Source organism: Muntiacus reevesi, chromosome 1 (assembly GCF_963930625.1).
Source record: "Muntiacus reevesi chromosome 1, mMunRee1.1, whole genome shotgun sequence".
In the NCBI taxonomy this organism is placed as follows: Eukaryota; Metazoa; Chordata; class Mammalia; order Artiodactyla; family Cervidae; genus Muntiacus; species Muntiacus reevesi.
Genome location: NC_089249.1, coordinates 165,211,014 through 165,226,856, shown reverse-complemented (window position 1 = coordinate 165,226,856; position 15,843 = coordinate 165,211,014). Strand labels below are relative to the sequence as shown.

Here is a 15,843-nt window from a genome sequence, read left to right as displayed (position 1 = left end):
GAATTTGAGTCCAAAATACTCAGCTTGGAATTCTGGCTTTATCATTTACTAGCTGAGTGACCTTGGGGGAAATTACTTAGCCTCTCTGTATAGTTATTTCTGCTGTAAAATGTGAGCAATGGTAAATCCTACCTTTAGGGCCTTTATGAGATTTAAATGAAGTGATGTAGATGAAAACACTAGGCAGATATTAAGTGCTCAATGATAATATTCTTTTATTTTAAAAAGTTTATCCAAATACACACATTATAACATTATGAAATGTTTTTAATAAGTTACTCTCCTTTTGCCTACAACTGATCATTCTCCAGAAGATTTGATCGAAGACCTAGCACCAAGTTAGATTAGCTCTTTTTATTCTTGAAAAAATGGAAATGATGAAGATAAAGTAAACTAGTTTGATGACAGCAGTGAAACAGGTAGATGGACAAAAGGCCTTCCTGAGCAGTTTCTCTGGGGAACAAATGTGGAGCTCATTGCCAGCCCCAGACCAGCAATAGATAAACAGGCTTAGGTCATGACTCCTTAACACAGCTTTAAATACACTGTATGTACACATACGTACACATACATGGTTATTAATTCATTCATTCATTCATTCATTCATTTTAGAATCCCACAGCCAGCAGGTTTCTCTGAGACCATTTTGACCTTGGTTTCTATCCTCTACACATCAGTATTATTTTCAAATCATTAACCAGAATTAACCAGAAGCCATTACCAGCTCAGTGACTTCCTCAGTCACTCAGAGTTACCCAGCAGATCAACTTAATGATCTGAGGGTCCTTGGCCTAATTAGCTTTAGCATAGACCATGTTATCTTCCTCTGTTACCATATAATGGCAACTACCAAGTCAGCATCTTTGATAGAGACACTTCTTAATTTTAATCAATCTTTAATTAAAACATTAAGGGAGAAAATATCAGCTTAATTTCAGAGGAAGCAGCTTTAAAACACAGATAAAATTAATCTCTATGCCAAGTATATATGCCAAATCAAGATGTTCCTCAGAAAAACTTTCAGCAATTACATGTTTCTAATATTTGGTTACATGTATCTATGAGTTAAGGGAAGAAGAAGATAAGAATTCAAAGAAATTGAACCTCTCTTAGGTCTTCTGCAGCTTGGATTCATTGCATCCATTCAAGTGAATTACTATCTCTCTCATCTTGCAGTTCACTCCCAGAGAAGAGCTCTGATTTAAGTCTAATTCTTTAAATTCAGCCTCAGTTGTGTGTTCATGATCAATGATAAGAACTGCTTTAGTAACAAAATGAAAGACAGTTTTCAAAAATCTCTTAACTCTATATTAGTTACTTTACATCCTTTTCTAATATTGGAGAGAAGACCCCTACAGCAAGATTCCTTAGAGATTCAGCCCAGGGATCTATTTCATAGAAATAGCTAAGCACCTTTGGGAAGTTGTTACTTTGTGAAAGTTGTGAAGTCATGCCACCCTGGAGTTGGAAAGGCTATTCATGGTGTTCAGTGAAAGCCCACAGGGTCACTTTCTCAGGGGAGCCTCCCCTGCACCTCAAGGCCACATCAGGCCCCTTGACAGATGCTGTCAGAGCACTGTTTGCTTTTCCCTCAGTACTTACTGCAGTTGAATTAAAGTGAATGTACGTATGTCTGTCTCTACAAGAATGTAGGCTCCTGAGCACATCTTGCTCATCACTCTCCTTTAGTGTCTGGCATGGATTAGGGCACACAGTAGATCTCAGTAAATATTTGTTAAACAAATGAAAAGAATCAAGGCTACACTTTGTGGAATTACTCTTCTTAAGAGGACAGGAAGAGGAACCCAAAGACACCAAGAAGGACTGGCTAGAAAGGTAGCATCAGGATAGCACAGTGGCATGGAAGTCAAACGAACAGACACAATAGGGGAGGACCAACACTTACTGTCTCACCACTGCTTATCCGTGATCCGCTACCGTCTGACCCAGCACCCCTCACTGCACCGCAAGCGTTCTTGCAGAAGTACTCACCGACATCCTAGTTGCCAAGCCCAGTGGCCTTGTCTTAATTAATTGTCTTCCTCCTTCCTTGTGTACCACTTAACATCGTATCTTCTTTCTCAAAACCCTCCTGTCCATCTACCTTCCTGACATTGCACTCTCCATTTTCTCCTCTGGCTGCTCTTCTGTTTTCTGTTTCGATTTGTCTTTCTACTTCCCTTACACGTGGCTCCTGAAATCCTGTCATCCGCCCTCTTCTCTCCTCTCTCCACACTCAGCCCTGGGATGTCCAATTCCTCAGTGTCCTACAGAAGTTTTCTCCCTCCGGTATCTCCACCCTGACCTTTGGTCATTCTGGACACCTCCGCATGGGTAGCCTTTGAGTGCCTCACACTCAGTATGTGCTGCGCTGAATGTGTCCGCTCCTCTGGTGTTTCTTCCTGTCTGTTGCTGTTTTGTAGGATGCTGTGCCCTCAGTCATCCAAAGAGGTTTATTGTTTTTTAATATTTATTTATTTGTTTGGTTATTATTATAACCAAATAAAAAGTTTTATTATTTATTATTTAATAAATAAATATTTATTTTTTATTTATTTGTGCCAAGTCTAAGTTGGGGCATGTGAGATTCTTTAGTTGTAGCATTTGAACTCTTAGTTGCGACATGCAGGATCTTGTTCCCTGACCAGGGATTGAACCCAGGCCCCCTGCATTGGAAACATGGCACCTTAGCCACTGGACCACCAGGGAGGTCCCGACAGCATTTTTTACATTTATTTTTCCCCCTAACCCTACCCTCTATCTGATCAGTTGTGAAGTTCAAATAGTCTGCCTCTGCAATTTAGATTTGGATTTTTTGTACTGCAATAATTTATATCAAATGGCAGTTGAGTGAGCAGCCAGGCTCAGATTCTTAGAAATTTTCCACAAATGACTCAGTCACTTGTACGATGCCCTGGCAAGTTAAATAAGGAAGTCCTGAGATTTCCAGGTGGTACTAGTGGTAAAGAACCCACTTGCCAACAAAGGAGAGGTAAGAGTTGCAGGTTCAATCCCTGGGTTGGGAAGATCCCCTGGAGGAGGAAATGGCAACCCACTCCAGTATTCTTGCCTGGAGAATCCCATGGACAGAGGAGCCTTGGAGGGCTACAGTCCATGGAGTTGCAAAGAGTCGGACACAACTGAAGTGACTTAGCATAAATTCATGTTTGGATTCAGGGACTTTGGTGAACTGACCTTGAGCTACTTACCATTCTGGCCTTTCATTTTTCCCTTGCATCTGTCCTGTAACTTAAACCATGATAACTGTGAATTAGCTTCTTTAGGTTTCCAGCCTCCAGTCCTTCACTTAGAAATCCTTGTCTCTACCGTCTGTCTCCAGCTCCTGATGTGTAAATGTGCTTCCCTCCATAAAGCCTTCCTGGAATCTCCCGCTTTCCTGCCTCCCACTGTCCTGCTAGGTCTCTTCTCACTTACAAAGCCCTATGCTTTTGCCATCACCACTGTCGTGGGGAGTGGCTAAAGAGGGATTAATGTGGAAAGTCTACAGGCAGAAAAGGACTCCATGGGTCATGAGAGTTCCTGAAGAGTGTGTGGAAAGCTTTCTCATGGGTTCAGAAATACACAAGAGCTCAGATAGCACCAAAATCCTTAGACTGAAAGCAAGCTTCACATCATGCTGCATTGCTTAACAAGCCACTCTGTAGCCATCTTTATGTAATAAAAAGATGGTAGTAACTGATGCCTAACAGGTTCAGACTAATACTGTGGAGTTTCCACTTGCTACCAAATAAATGCTTGTAAAGTCTAGAGATCCCAAGATGAAAGGCATTTTGTAGGTTTTAAATGTGCAAGATCCAACCAGTCTTCTGTCTCCTCCTCTAGTCAGCACTAATCCTCCAAGAGAGAGGTGGATGAAAAGGCATTACAGAATCTGAGGAAGTATGCATCTAGGGTCTCCAGATTTTCCTTGGAGGCTGGTGGTTTAAATCTGGAGCAGACAAAGGCAAAGTGCCAATTCCAAAACTTGGAAAGGGAGCTGTGTTAGGGTGTGAGGCGACTCCACCTTTCTGTTTTAATTAGAAAGCAGGAAGGGCCAAGATTGTTCTTTCTTCCAAGTTCACCAAAGAAAAATCTGACACCAATTCTGTTCTTAGGAATTTCAAAATAAATAGAGAATTCTTTGAACTCTGTAATCAACGAACTGGAAACTAATTTAAAATTTGGCATCAGCACATATATTTGTGTTATAGGAATGAGGGAAGCATCAAAGAGGTGCTCCCTATACTTCTCTTTTTAAAAGTTTACACACGCATGTGAAATGAACAGATGCTTTTTTTGTTGGAGCTATCAGGGTAACAAGAGGTTGAAAGCTGTATCAGGTATTTATTTCAGTCACTGAGATGGCTATTGGCAGAGTTCCACATACCAAAACTAAGGAGAAACTCATGAACAGATTAAGAAAAACATGGAGGAAAGAGACTTTGTGCCTTTTTTCTCTCTCAAGACAAACTGATGATTTAAAGAAAGGAGCAAAGCACTTTTTGCAGGGGAGGGGAGTAATTGGTCAACTTTATGTAATCCTTTCTATAAGGCCATGTTTGAATTTTGGAGAGATTTCTTTGTAATAGTGTCTTAATATAGCCTCCTAATACGCTCATCAGAGAGAATGTGACTTAAGCTGATAAGTAATTTGAATCTGAACTTCAGAGTTGCTAAAATGCTCCCCTTACTGGGTGGACTGTAATGTGGAGCACTGGTGAGATTGGTGAGACTAAGGTAAATAGGTGTGGGGAAGGATTAAGAAAAGACTGAATTCATTGGCACCTGATTTAGTGAGCAAACAGGAAAGGAATTTCTGGCTATGAAGTTTGTGATTCCACATCAAGATCATTCTTTATAATAGAATAACCACCCACCCTTAGTCCAGAGCCAGAATTCCTCAGATTCTTCCAGCCAGAGGGCCCCTGGCACACTAAATAGTCTGTTGTGATATCTGAACACGTAAGTGAGTGTATTTGGGCAGGGAGATTTGCTAGTGAAATTGATCTTGCCTTCCCTGGGTTTTTCCAGTTGTACTTAATAATTAAAGGAAAATTAAAACCCAGATTCCCTGAAATGTTAAGTATCAGATACATAAGCTAATCAAGCCCTCCAATCACATTGAATTAGAGTTAGAAGGGACCTTAAAATTCATCTTGAACAAACTGAAAGAGGAATTGTAAATCTCTTTCCCCAAATCTCTGCCAAGTGATTGCTTGAGTTTCTGCTCAGACACCTCTGGGGTCAGGAAAGTCATCCCTTCAGGGGACTCCCTATTCTCCGAATAGCTGTGAGAAAGCTTTGTTGGTTTGAAATCTGCCCTTGGATCGTAGTGTGCCAACTTAAGTAGACATCCAGAACAAGCTTCCTTCCTCCCACTTCCCAGCCCTTTAGATACCTGATGTTCATCATATTGCTTGGAAACCATCCCTAGGTCAAGCATTCTTGCTTCTTTCTGCTGTTTGTTCCTCAGAGGACCTTGCAGTGTAGGACCAGGAGGGGTCAGCATTGTGGGGCAGCTCCTTTAACAGTTTTAGGACTAAAGAATATTCAAGTTAGAAAAGCTGTCAAGACACAATCTAGTCTGCCCACCCTCCCTTTCAGTTTACAGATGGATAGAGAATCTTTTGAATTTGAGTGGGCAGAAATTGATCAGCAGCCTCTTTCAAAGTAAGAAAGGAAGTGTAAGACATTTTGCCAGTGAAAAGTCTTTTAGTTGCTTAATTCTGATCGCAGGCTTCAGCTGACACCTCCTTTTTGCCAAAGACCTCTCTGGCTCAAGTCAGCCTAAGGGCTCAGCTCAGAGTTTCACTGCCAGATCTCCATACACCAGCTATTGGCTTCACTTAACAGTTTGTATAGAGGGTAGAAATAACTTTTCCATAAGTTTTACCATCTGTATTGACCACATGGTCAATTGAGAGATTTTAATAGACTTTTTTTCCTTCATGCAATCAGAAAATGGCCATCACAAAGGAGCCGCATGTTACACCCCTTCTGATATGCAGCTGCCTCTGGTGGACGGGTTTCTGGGCTGCCCTTTGTACTTTCTTTGTTTAACAGTCACCAGGCGCCTAGATGGCTTTTCTAAAAGCCAAAAAGCTCTGGACGGGATTGTGGGCTACTTTTCTTTAGAATTTTCCATCTTGAGACTTGAAATACAGACCCCTCTTTTCATTTGGCCCCGAGGAGCTCAGGTTTCCTTGGATGTGCCCAGCGGTGAAGGAGCCCAGGTTTTGGGTCTGGGGGCGCTGCTGCCAGCATCTCCCCCGCTGCCCCCACCGTCAGTTCCCTTCTCCTCAGTCAACACCATTCAGATCTGTGGGCAAATAAATCCCGGTGAGGGAATGAACCGAGACCTGACGGACGTGAGGAACGGGAGAGGGAAGGTACCTGGAGTTTATCCAATAACTTGGTCCGAATTGAAGTGCCAGGTTTAAGGCTGGAGTGTTCTTGGGCTCGGCAGGGGCGCGCTAAAGGTGACATTGGAGGGACGAGGGACACCCCTTTGGCGGCAGAGCCGGAGCGGGGAATGATGCCGGCAGATGGGGCCCAGAATGGCCCTTGCCAGAACCTGCTGGCTGCGGGGCGGCGGGGGCGCCCCTTCTGGGTTAGCTCGCCCTAGGGCTAGGAGCCCGGCGGGCTGGGACGCGGCGGGGGCGACAGGGGCCGGGCCAGCGGCAGGAGGGCGGGGCTTTCCTTTGTCAGGGGATTTGCGCTGCGCGGCCGAGACTGGCGCTGGTGCCGCTCCCCGCCCCTCGCTCTCTCGCGGGGCGGGGCTCTCCCTCCGGCCCCGGGGGCGCGGTGGGCGTGGGCCCGCCAGCCGAGCGGCGGGCGCTAGGCTCCCTCGTCCAGACCCGCGCAGAAGCCCCTCCCTCAGTGCCTCGGCCTCCAATCCCCTCGGTCGCCCCCTCCCTCCGGCTCGGCGGCTCTTCGCCCCGGCTCTGCCCCGCCCTCCTCCCCAGGCTCTCCGCGTCGCCCTCCCCGGCTTCCAGGGGGGCTGCCCGGGCGGGGCGGCGCGGCGCGGCGCGGCGGCGCGGGGAAGGGGGAGGAGAACCGCCCGCCAGCCGAGCACTTCCAGCGAGCGGTGGGCGAGCGGGCCGCGCGGCGCGAGGGAGGCGGGCTCGCCCCCGCCCGGCCCGAGCGGAGCCTTTTGTTCCCAGCCAGAAGTTTGCATGCCGGGACCGTGACAGCTGCGGGCGGGGAGGACGGCGGGGCCGCGGGGCCGGCGGCGGCGGAGAATAGAGGCGGCTGCTTGACATGCAGCCCACGGCGTGGCGGCTGCGGACCGGGGACTGGCGGCGGCGGCGGGGGAGGCGGCGCCCGCAGCACGCGGGACTCAGCTGCCGGAGGGACCAACTAACTTCCTGAGCGCGGGACTGGAGGCCGGCGCGGCCGGGAGCCACCTGCCAGCCTGCGGTGAGGAGACCGTGGCCCTCGGGGCGCGCGGCGCGGTGAAGCGGGCGGCAGGGAGCGAGGCTTGCCGACTGACCCTCGGCCCCCGCCGCAGCCCGCCGGCCCCTCAAAGGGCCGGCGCCGGGCTCCACTTGCCTTGTTTTGCGGCCGCGGCGCTGGGCTGTTTCTGGGAGCCACAACAATGCCATGATGTTTTGGAGACAGGAAGCCCCAAGCTGGCCGCGAATGAAGGACTTCCTGTGTTTAAAGTTGCAGGAATATCCGCCGACCAGCCCCGTTCAAATACAAACACCCGAACTAGGGAGGACGAATGGCTAATTCAGACCAGCTGGACTCTCCAGGGCTGGAACTGAGGATAAAATGAAAGGAATTCTTAGGAGCTTGGGCCATACTTGAAGACCAGAGAGGCTGTGCCATTGTTATTAAAAGACACAATCGATGTGAATCCTCTGCTTCCAACTCTGCTCGGGTGAGAAGTGAGTGGAACTAGATATTGAATAAGACTTGTCAGTACCAGATGATTTTTTTAAACTGACTGAATTAGAGCGGTGCTCTTTAAACAAATAAAAAAGCCATAGAAGGAATAATTTTGTTGATTACCTTATACCAATTATCTGTCTGCAACCATGAGGCTGCTAACCTGTGAGGAAAAAGCTGTTTCTCTTAGAGCTTCTCCCAGAATAGTTTCAAAGTGCAACTTCCAGGCCTTTCTGGAGGGAAGATTCGACTGGGGGGTTCGCAGTTATGAAGATGTAAAAGGGTTTTTAACCTACACAGAATGCATTTTGGGGGAACCTGTGAGAAACTTTTAAAAGGTTGATGGTTCATCTTGATTGAAAAAGTATGGGTAAGCCACTCAGCAGGCCGGACTGTTTAAGGCAGAACCCTACCTGCCTGGGAAAGGGGGAGGAAGAGGATGGCTACATAGAGGATTGCTATGTTCCACAGCGATCTATATATGATACAATGAGGATAAATGAACAAATTGACCAGGGGTCAAAGCTTAATCAGACTTCAAAAAGCACCATGGAAAAGATAGAAGGAAGCACTATATCCAGCAACGGTACGTTAGGAGCAGCTGCTAATGTTTTTGAATCCAGAGCACCAGAAGGCAAAAAGTTGGACGAGAGAATAATATTTGACGCACTAAAGCTAAGCAGTGATGTGCAGAAGTCAGCTCCTGTGCCACCCAGAAGGCGACCAAATTCAGAACGCAAGGACAACGTTAACAGGAGATCTTGGAAGTCCTTCATGCCACCCAATTTCCCAGAATTCGCCGAAAGGATGGAAGCTTCTCTCAGTGAGGTTTCCGAAGCTGGTGTTTCAAATCCTTCCTTGCAAGAGAAGAAGGAGTCCAGTTCTGCATTAACAGAAAGTTCTGGTCACGTGGACCACAAGGAACCTCAGTCAGAGTCAGTAACTCTGGAACATGTGTCCAAATCCATAGGTTTTCCAGAAATGCAGGATGTGAAAAACTTAGGTGGAAACAGCCAAGACTTCAGATTGCAGCAGCGCAGTGAGAGCTCTTCCCATGAATTCCAGCCTCTAGAGTCAGAAGCTGCATCAGCAAGTGGTAACACAGATGTAATGCAGGAGCACAGATTCCCAAGTGCAACCTGGCCCAGAGCCATGAAAAGTTTGGCTAAGGGAGGCTTCAGCGAGAAGCAGCACCCCCTGGGGGACGCAGCTTACGCTGTGGAATTGCCACCTCTCTCCCCTTGCCTGAGTGAAGAGCTGATGGATTCAGAGTTGCGTATTCTCGTAACCCCCAGCCTCAGGGAGAAGACGGAGTCTGAGCTCAAGTTTGAGGAGGATGAGCGATGGATCATGATGGAGGCTGCGGAGGAGTGGGAGGAAGAGACGCTGTCAGAGAGTGGAAAGACTTTTCTAACAGCACATGAGGAGAAGAACAGCCTAGCAGATATCTTTGAAGAAGGAAAGCAAGCAGATACTGCGGCAGTGGTGGAGGATGGAGTCGGCTGCTCCACCGCTGTCGTGGGAGTTTTTGAGCACCTAGCTCTTGGTCAGATCCGTTGCTCTGATGACCCGCAGCCTGCTCAAAACTGTTTGGCTTCTGTTCTCGAGGCCGAATCTTTGGATTACAACTGTGTTCTAACAGGTGAGAGCGCCATAGAACTGAGAAACAGGACTGCTCTGGGGCTGGAGGGTCTTGTTTCAGATTTAGAATGCACTGTGGGTCCTGCCGACTCAGAGCAGCTCTCTGACACAGATTCGGTGCAGATGTTTCTGGAACTTGAAAAGGAGTGTTTATCTGAAGAAGGAGTGACTCCTCTAGTTGAGCTGGAGAATCAAGCCTCTTCTGAAGGGCTGGCCCCATCCCAGGACGCAGAAAATTCACTTGTAATCAGTCCTTTTTCAGGGGCTGCCTTAGAAAAGGAGCACATAGACCTTTTAAAGGTAAGGACTGAAGACTCTGGTCCTGGGTTGGATGGTGACTCTTTCAATGCCCTGGTCTCTTCTCAGGTGCCTAATACTGTGGAATTTACTGCCTACTCTGATTCTGTGAGGGACGCTTCCACTGTTAGTGAGGAGGAGGGTGAAAAAGTGCCTTTTAGCCCTGAAACTGCCGGGGAATTTAACCTTAGACTCCTGACTGATCTGGAGTCCCCGGGAGGATGGTCCAACTCTGATCACAGGGCTTCTCCTAAAGAAAATGTACCGGACTTTGAAGCCAAGCTGGCCAAAGAACACAGCAGTTTGTCCCAGGTGGACGGTCATGAAGTTGAGGGGAATGCTGAGGAGGGTGTGGAGAGAGCCCCCCTCGGTTCTGCTGTTAGCCGTGAACTCACAGACGTTACCTCAGGATCTGAAGAAGAGGTGTTGCTGGATGATTCACATTTACCAACAGATGAGATTCATTGGGAAGGTGAGAAAGGAGCTATTAATGAAGAAGAAAACCGTCTGACTTCCTTGGGAGATGTGGACCTTTGTGAATTGTTGTCCGTGGAAGGAGCTTGTGATGAGGGTAGTGAAGCACAGGTGCTGGATTATGAAGCCAGGCTGGAGGACCGAGCCTCAGAACACCTTCCTGGTGAACTACCAGAGCGAATCTCCCAGAGTCTCCAGAGGAAGTCCCCAGAGTCAGAGTTGCTGAGTCCGCACCTGCTGGTTGGAGGAGTGCGGCATAGCAGAGATGGAGTGGAAACCGTGAATGGGACCAAGCCCAAGCTGAATATGGCCTTATTGGAGGAAGGGGAAGCAGAAATGAGAGATTCCAATTCATTGCTAAATACCTTTCCGGAGGAACAAGTTACCAAGGCTAGTAACACGGAAGCAGTGTTGGAGAGCTGGGCATCCATCCCACAGAAGCCTGACGCAGCTGCTGCAGTGCCCACTGTAGAAGATGCCATATATGCTGCAGTGCCTGTCCCAGAGGGAACTGCTACAGCCGCTGTCACAGTGCCCTTCCCAGAGGAGCATGCCTCCGTTGTTTCCGTGGCCACCGGAGAGGCACATGTCCCAGCTGCTTCAGTTTTTACCCTGGAAAAGGTTGGCCCAGCTGCTGCAGTGCCTGCTTCTGAGGGGACTGCTCCAGCTGCTGCAGTGCCCACCACAGAGGAGGATACCCCGGAGGAGTCTGTCACCCCCGCTGGTAGAGTGTCCACCTCAGAGGAGCCTGCAGTCCCAGCTGGAGCAGTGTCCACCCCAGAGGAGCCTGATACCCCAAATGTTAGAATGCTCACCCCAGAGGAGCCTGCCGCCCCAGCTGGTGCAGGGTCAACCCCAGAGGAGCCTTCCGCCCCAGCTGGTGCAGGGTCTACTCCAGAGGAGCCTGCCGCCCCAGCTGGTGCAGGGTCTACTCCAGAGGAGCCTGCCGCCCCAGCTGGTGCAGGGTCTACTCCAGAGGAGCCTGCCGCCCCAGCTGGTGCAGGGTCTACTCCAGAGGAGCCTGCCGCCCCAGCTGGTGCAGGGTCTACTCCAGAGGAGCCTGCCGCCCCAGCTGGTGCAGGGTCTACTCCAGAGGAGCCTGCCGCCCCAGCTGGTGCAGGGTCTACTCCAGAGGAGCCTGCCGCCCCAGCTGGTGCAGGGTCTACTCCAGAGGAGCCTGCCGCCCCAGCTGGTGCAGGGTCTACTCCAGAGGAGCCTGCCGCCCCAGCTGGTGCAGGGTCTACTCCAGAGGAGCCTGCCGCCCCAGCTGGTGCAGGGTCTACTCCAGAGGAGCTTGCCACCCCAGCTGGTGCCGTGCCCACTCCAGAGCAGTCTGCCGCCCCAGCTGGTGCGGTGTCCATCCCAGAGCAGTCTGCCACCCCAGCTGGTGCAGTGTCCACCCTAGAGGAGCCTGCCGCCCCAGCTGGTGCAGTGTCCATCCTAGAGGAGCCTGCCGCCCCAGCTGGTGCAGTGCTCACCCCAGAGGAGCCTGCCGCCCCAGCTGATGCAGTGCCCACCCCAGAGCAGTCTGCCACCCTAGCTGGTGCAGTGCCCACCCCAGAGGAGCCTGCCGCCCCAGCTGGTGCAGTGCTCACCCCAGAGGAGCCTGCCGCCCCAGCTGGTGCAGTGTCCACCCCAGAGGAGCCTTCCACCCCAGAGGAGCCTGCCACCCCAGCTGGTGCAGTGTCCACCCCAGAGGAGCCTGCCGCCCCAGCTGGTGCAGGGTCTACTCCAGAGGAGCCTGCCACCCCAACTGGTGCAGTGTCCACCCCAGAGGAGCCTGCTGCCCCAGCTGGTGCAGTGTCCACCCCAGAGGAGCCTGCCACCCCAACTGGTGCAGTGTCCACCCCAGAGGAGCCTGCTGCCCCAGCTGGTGCAGTGTCCACCCCAGAGCAGTCTGCCGACCCAGCTGGTGCAGTGTCCACCCCAGAGCAGTCTGCTGCCCCAGCTGGTGCAGTGCCCACCCCAGAGGAGCTTGCAGCCCCAGCTGCTGAACTGTCTGCTCCAGAGGAGTCTGATACCCCAGCTGTTAGAGCGTTCACCCCAGAGGAGCCTCCTGCTGCAGCTGCTGCAGTGCCAGCTGTGGAGGAAGTGTTCCCCGTTGGTGCACCCTTCCTGGGAGATGCTCCCCGTGCTGATTCAGTGCCTGTCTCAGAAGGAACTTCTATTCTAGAAGAGGCTTCCCCTGCTGGAATGCCGATCCAGCAGGAGCTTGATTCCCCAGCATTTGGAGTAAAAGAGGTGACTGGCACAGTGCTGCATGGGAAAGTGCCTCTGGCTGCAATTGATGGATTAAATTCAAATGAGGTAATTGTTGCTCATTTTGTTAGGGCAGGATGTGGAGAGTAAAGTGAGATTTGCAAGTTCTGTGACTTGGTGGTGATTAGAAAGGGCACAGATTAATTCTTTGGGTCTCTTAGGAATGCCTGAGTTTTTCTGGCCTTTTTTGGTCTTTTCATTGAGTTTATGGGGAAAACGTGTCTTTCATCTGCTGAAAAACTTTATAATTCAGACTTTTTCTAATTGGACTATAAGCAAAGCTCAAGGAAATTAGGAATGTAAACAGTTTTGCCTTTAATTTTGGAAAAGATTATTAGCGGGAAAGGGTGATTCTGCCTTTGAAATTTACAGTGTGTTCTTTCCTAAATCAAGGGGCTGCTTATTCATTGGTGGTGTTAGCAGTCAAGTAGAGGCTAGAGTATATGTACTTTGGATTGAGACCTGGGATACTTTTTAACAACTCTGAGACAGTTAAATATCCTGAGGCTCCAGTTGCCTCATTTGTTAAGGCAGAAGAACCCTGTGAGGGTTGTGAGGGTAAAATGAGATCATCCGTTCAAAGCACCAAACACAGAAGATTTGAGTCACTGTCAATATGCTTCCCCTTTCAAATAGATAACGTTGGTTAACGTTGCTTAACTGAAAGAATTCACCAAAGCAGGTTGAGTGAAAGCCATATATGGATGTGTGAGTAACAGTTTTTAAATACAAATATGTATTTTTAAAGCCTGAAAAAGATACAGTAATGATTATGAAGAAAGTATTTTAGTAATCTTGTCAGTCTTTGTGTTCGGAAAACAAGCCACTTTTCTCTCCCTGGACCTCTTGTTTCTTAATCTGTGAAATTAGGAAATTGGACTAATGTCCTCCTGGGTCTCATAGCTCCAAGGTTTTGAAATCCTCCCATTAGAGAACATAATGTGTTGTGAACCCTGTTCCCAAGATTCCTATCCTTTAGCATTTCATAATCAGAGGATTTCGAGAATGGCAGCTCTCTGCACTTTACTGTCCTGGTGTCATTTGGTCACTGATAAGGAGGGAAGGAGTTAGAAGTTTAATCAAATACAGTCAGTGGTAACTGAGTGCAAAGGTGGTTTTAATTTTGCACCATCTCCAGGACCCAAAACAGTGCCTTCCCTGTAGTATGCATTCCTGTTGACTAAGTGGAAATCTAAATATTCATAGATGCTGCGAGAAAGTTGGATTCACCTCCATTGCAGAACCTTTCAGGGAAACCTTAGGCAGCTAGGACCAATTAAACATGCAGCTGCCAGCAAGGAAAGATCATTTTGACTGCAGGCTATAAGCCGTCAACCAAGCTAAGCCACGGATCCTCCGCTTAGCTGTGTGGTAGTGGTGTCACCTGGACTTCACAATTATTTTGTAATGGAGCACCCCATCAAATGAGAGTGCATCACCTTTCGGGTTGATGAATTTGATCCAGTTTTCTCAGTTTTACTGAATTTGGGGTTGACACCAAGATCCCAGCATCCTATGCAAAGTCACCAGCATTCTTGATTACACAGACTATTTCTATTATAAAGTCTGCAACAATAGTCGATGAAATACAGGGATTTCATTATAAAGAGCCAGTCAAATCTGCATAAAGGAAAAATATTCAGAGAAACTCTTAAGGCAGTGTCTGGGATCTCTGGTAGTCTGGCAGCTACAGGAGGTAGTCATTTTATGAAATATTGGCCAATATAAATGACAGGAGAAACAAATAGTAGCCCAGCTGCAAAGTCTGTGATTTAGAATGAACTGCTCTAGATCCTCTTCATGTGTATGTAAAATGTTCACATGTATACATGGTTAAAATAGATATAAGCATTCTAATAGCAATCACAAGGTTTAGTAGAAGAAAGAAAAGCCAGAACTTGTTTGCTATTTCCATAGTGGGATCCTAAGTTCACTAAGAGCAATCTGTGGTTCGTGAAGCTTTCTTCTCATGTGTAGACTTCCTTAGACTTATTTCCAGTCACTGGTTAAATGAAGAAAACAACTGTTTGTATAAAATAGTGGTCCTATAAAATTAAGAATTTGCCAAGGAAGTTTTTAAGCAAAAATTGGGGAGCCTCACAATCTCGGTTCAACACTTGAATCCTCAGCCAATCAACAGAACTTTTATGGATTTGTTTGCTTTCTCTCACACTGTTTCTGTGCAAGGATTCATTCATTTACAGGATAACTACTTATCGTGTACCCAGTACTCTGTGCTGGGTACTGGAGCTTCTGCAGTAAATAGAATTGGTATGGTCCCTGCCCTTGTGGAACTTACAGTGTCGTAGGGGAGGCAGCGTGCGTGTTAAGTTGCTTCAGTTATGTCTCTTTGCAATCCTGTGGACTGTAGCCCACCAGGCTCCTCTGTCCATGGGATTCTCCAGGCAAGAATACTAGAGTGGGTTGCTGTGCCCTCCTCCAAGGAATCTTCCAGACCCAGGGATCAAACCAGCATCTCCTTCATTGCAGGCAGATTCTTTGTCGTTGAGCCACTGGGGAAGCCCAGGGGGAGGCAGAAATTAAGCAAAAATGATACAAATATATGGTTATAAATAATGGCAAATGCTTTGAATAAAAAAATAAAAATTACAAGAAACAATAGGGGTATTTGATTTCAGTTGCTGTGTCAAGGAAACAGTTTTAAAACTATAACCTGAAGGATAAATAGAAGTTACTTAGTCAAAGAGCATTCCGGACAAAGGAAATGGAAACTGGAAAGAGCTTGGCATGTTAAAACTAAAAGAGAGCCAAGTGACCAGACCACAGTAAGCAGGGTTTCCAGAAGAGTGTCTTGCAGTGAACCTGGAAAGGTAGGAAGGGGCCAAATGATGCAGGGGCTGAGAAAGAAATCAAGGATCTCTACCTTACAAGCCATAGGCAAGTATTGGAAGATTTAAGTAGGGGAGTGAAATTATTTCATTTACATTTTTTAAGGATGACTCAGCTTAAAAGGTAGAGAAAGCTGGTTCACATTGACAAAAAAAATTTTCAACATTATTTGGGTTTATAAATCTCAGATTTCTTTTGTTTTATATTTTGATAGTTTGTATTGTAATTGACATGGAATTCAGAAAACACAGAATGGTTTGCAACTTAAAAAAAAATCACACTGGCTACTATGTTTAGGATGAATTGTATGGGATCAAGGACAAAGTAGAGAGGCCTGCTCAGTTACTGCAATTGTCTGGGTGGCTTGGATAGAGAGTCAGTGGGTTTGAAGACAGAGTCAGTGGATGGATCTGAGACACAGTTTAGGGG

At 47.8% G+C, this 15,843-nt stretch overlaps 1 protein-coding gene across 11 annotated transcripts in view; it reads left to right on the top strand.

The window, feature by feature from the left end:
- MACF1 (microtubule actin crosslinking factor 1) overlaps positions 1-15,843 on the top strand; it is a 332,396-nt gene that overhangs the window by 258,567 nt on the left and 57,986 nt on the right. The window contains exon 1 of one of the 11 annotated variants that reach the window (XM_065915957.1): positions 7,315-12,612. The exons of the other annotated variants lie outside the window; for them this stretch is intronic. Within the exon in view, the coding sequence (XP_065772029.1) occupies positions 8,260-12,612 (4,353 nt within the window). The 5' untranslated portion in view covers positions 7,315-8,259. Of the gene's footprint in view, positions 1-7,314; positions 12,613-15,843 lie in introns of those variants that run through there. 11 annotated transcript variants of the gene reach the window in all.